The following is a 2,431-nucleotide window of genomic DNA, read 5'->3' as shown; positions in this document are numbered from 1 at the left end:
GATCCAGCAGGTGGTGCTAAGATCCCTCCCTATATGACTTGAATGATGAGTTGATTTATTCCTTATAGCTCCTAATGATTTTAAGGCCAGTGTTGGCAAACATTACTTGTGCTCCAGCAGGTGGCCATGACATCCCTCCCTATATGACTTGACTGACCAGTTAGTTGATGGACTCCTTATAGCTCCTAATGATTTTAAGGCCAGTGTTGGCAAACATGACTTCTGCTCCAGCAGGTGGCCATGAAATCCCCCCCTATATGACTTGACTGACCAGGTAGTTGATGGACTCCTTATAGCTCTTAATGATCTCAAGTGTCTGTGTTTTTATGTGGTTAGGAGTTTTGCTCACTGCGTGTCCCCCTTCCATTTCAGTGTTTCCCAACTCCAGCGGTAGAGTAGGCTACCCCCAACAGGACCCATTTTTCTTGTAGGCCTGGACAGCCACAGCTGATTGAACAACCTGTCACCTAAATTACCAAGTCCTCAATGAGTAGAATCAGGTGCAACAACAACAACAACAACAACAACAATATGAGGAGAGGGACACAGTGTACTAGCTGATCTCCCAGTTGTCACAGTTTGGCCTTGTGTTCCACATAGCCTATATCAGTATTTGAGTATGTTTCCCGCGCACGTTAGTTGCTTTCACGTCATCTTTGAAATCGCTCCTCCCTAGTCCCCTAGAACGAGCGCCCTCCCCTTTGCAACGCCTCCGAACATATAACAGAGGCGCGCTTTCTGTGCCGCCGGCCTCAATCAGGTCGACCAAACGCAGATAATAGCGCACCGCGCACCGGCGCTGAAGTCATTCATTCACTTGAACTCAACTAGCGAACACACCATGTCCGGAAGAGGCAAAGGCGGCAAGGGACTCGGAAAAGGAGGCGCCAAGCGTCACCGCAAAGTTCTCCGCGATAACATCCAGGGAATCACCAAACCCGCTATCCGCCGTCTGGCTCGCCGCGGCGGCGTGAAGCGTATTTCCGGTCTGATCTACGAGGAGACCCGCGGTGTCCTGAAGGTGTTCCTGGAGAACGTGATCCGTGACGCAGTCACCTACACCGAGCACGCCAAGAGGAAGACCGTTACCGCCATGGACGTGGTCTACGCTCTGAAACGTCAGGGACGCACCCTGTACGGTTTCGGCGGTTAAACCCACTCTCTTCGGAACCTCAACACCCCGACTCGAACCCAAAGGCTCTTTTAAGAGCCACCCACATCCGCTTAAAATGGGCCCATTCCATGTAGTGTTATATATAACAAAAAATGTTTAGTATGCAATTTAGTAAGAAAGTATGAGCCACTTCGAGTGGACAGGGAGTATTAATTAGAGGATTCTAATGTCCCGTCCACTTTTAGCGCACAGAGGGAGGCCTATATCTGACAGTGGCAAAGTGTAAGAACGTTATTATTTTGGGTCAAGCAATAGTGGAATTTGGACAACATAAAGCCACCACGAGTCGGTAGACGTGGCTCGAAAAGAGGGGGACAGCGCGCACACACACACACACAGTCCAAAATGGGAGCCCTATGTCTGACGGTGCCAAAGTGGGCAATTCTATCACCAGCATTATTTGGCACAACAATCGTGCCATTTGGACACCTATTAAAGCCCCCCTTTTGAAACACACAATTCCCCATCGGTCACAGAGCATAGGCTATAGAGAGGAGGGAGGGAGGGAGGGAGGGAGGGAGGGAGGGAGGGAGGGAGCAAGCAAGCAGGGGAGTGTCTACGGCCGCTGACTTTGCTTAGCTTCCTCTTCATAAGACGGGTAAGCGCCCTTCACCCCCTCATTCGTTTCTGAGAAGCAACGAGACATCATCATGCCCGAGCCAGCAAAGTCAGCGCCCAAGAAGGGCTCCAAGAAAGCCGTCACCAAGACCGCAGGGAAGGGCGGCAAGAAGCGCAGAAAGTCCAGGAAGGAGAGTTACGCCATCTACGTGTACAAAGTCCTGAAGCAGGTCCACCCCGACACCGGCATCTCCTCCAAGGCCATGGGAATCATGAACTCCTTCGTGAACGACATCTTCGAGCGTATCGCCGGAGAGTCCTCTCGCCTGGCCCACTACAACAAGCGTTCTACCATCACCTCCAGGGAGATCCAGACCGCGGTGCGCCTGCTGCTCCCCGGTGAACTTGCCAAACACGCCGTGTCCGAGGGCACCAAGGCCGTAACCAAGTACACCAGCTCCAAGTAAACAGCGCATTTGGACTGCTCTACTAACCCAAAGGCTCTTTTAAGAGCCACCCACTCTGTCAGTAAAAAAAGCAATTCCATCGCCACCGAATGAATGCGTAGGTAGGCTGCGTTACATTGTATCATTGTTTAATGGGCGGCGCGCGCCGCCTCGGAGAGCGGCTACATTGTATCATTGTTTAATGGGCGGCGCGCGCCGGCTCGGAGAGCGGCTACATTGTATCATTTCCCCT

The 2,431-nt window shown here is 51.8% G+C and overlaps 2 protein-coding genes across 2 annotated transcripts; both read left to right on the top strand.

Annotated features, from left to right (window-relative positions):
• Positions 1–841: 841 nt before the first annotated feature.
• Positions 842–1,153, top strand: LOC311122491 (histone H4; the record flags this gene model as incomplete). Its single annotated transcript, XM_084196835.1, has 1 exon — positions 842–1,153. The coding sequence occupies one exon, from the start codon at positions 842–844 to the stop codon at positions 1,151–1,153; it is 312 nt and encodes a 103-aa protein (XP_084052961.1).
• A 722-nt stretch (positions 1,154–1,875) lies between these two features.
• Positions 1,876–2,199, top strand: LOC311122490 (histone H2B-like; the record flags this gene model as incomplete). The annotated part of the gene is made up of 1 exon (XM_084196834.1): positions 1,876–2,199. A coding segment is annotated over one exon (324 nt), but the record flags the coding sequence as incomplete, so codon positions are not given.
• Positions 2,200–2,431: the final 232 nt, after the last annotated feature.

Source organism: Coregonus lavaretus (genome assembly GCF_964263955.1).
Source record: "Coregonus lavaretus genome assembly, contig: HAP1_SCAFFOLD_3286, whole genome shotgun sequence".
Taxonomy (NCBI): domain Eukaryota; kingdom Metazoa; phylum Chordata; class Actinopteri; order Salmoniformes; family Salmonidae; genus Coregonus; species Coregonus lavaretus.
This window is presented reverse-complemented; position numbering and strand designations above follow the sequence as displayed.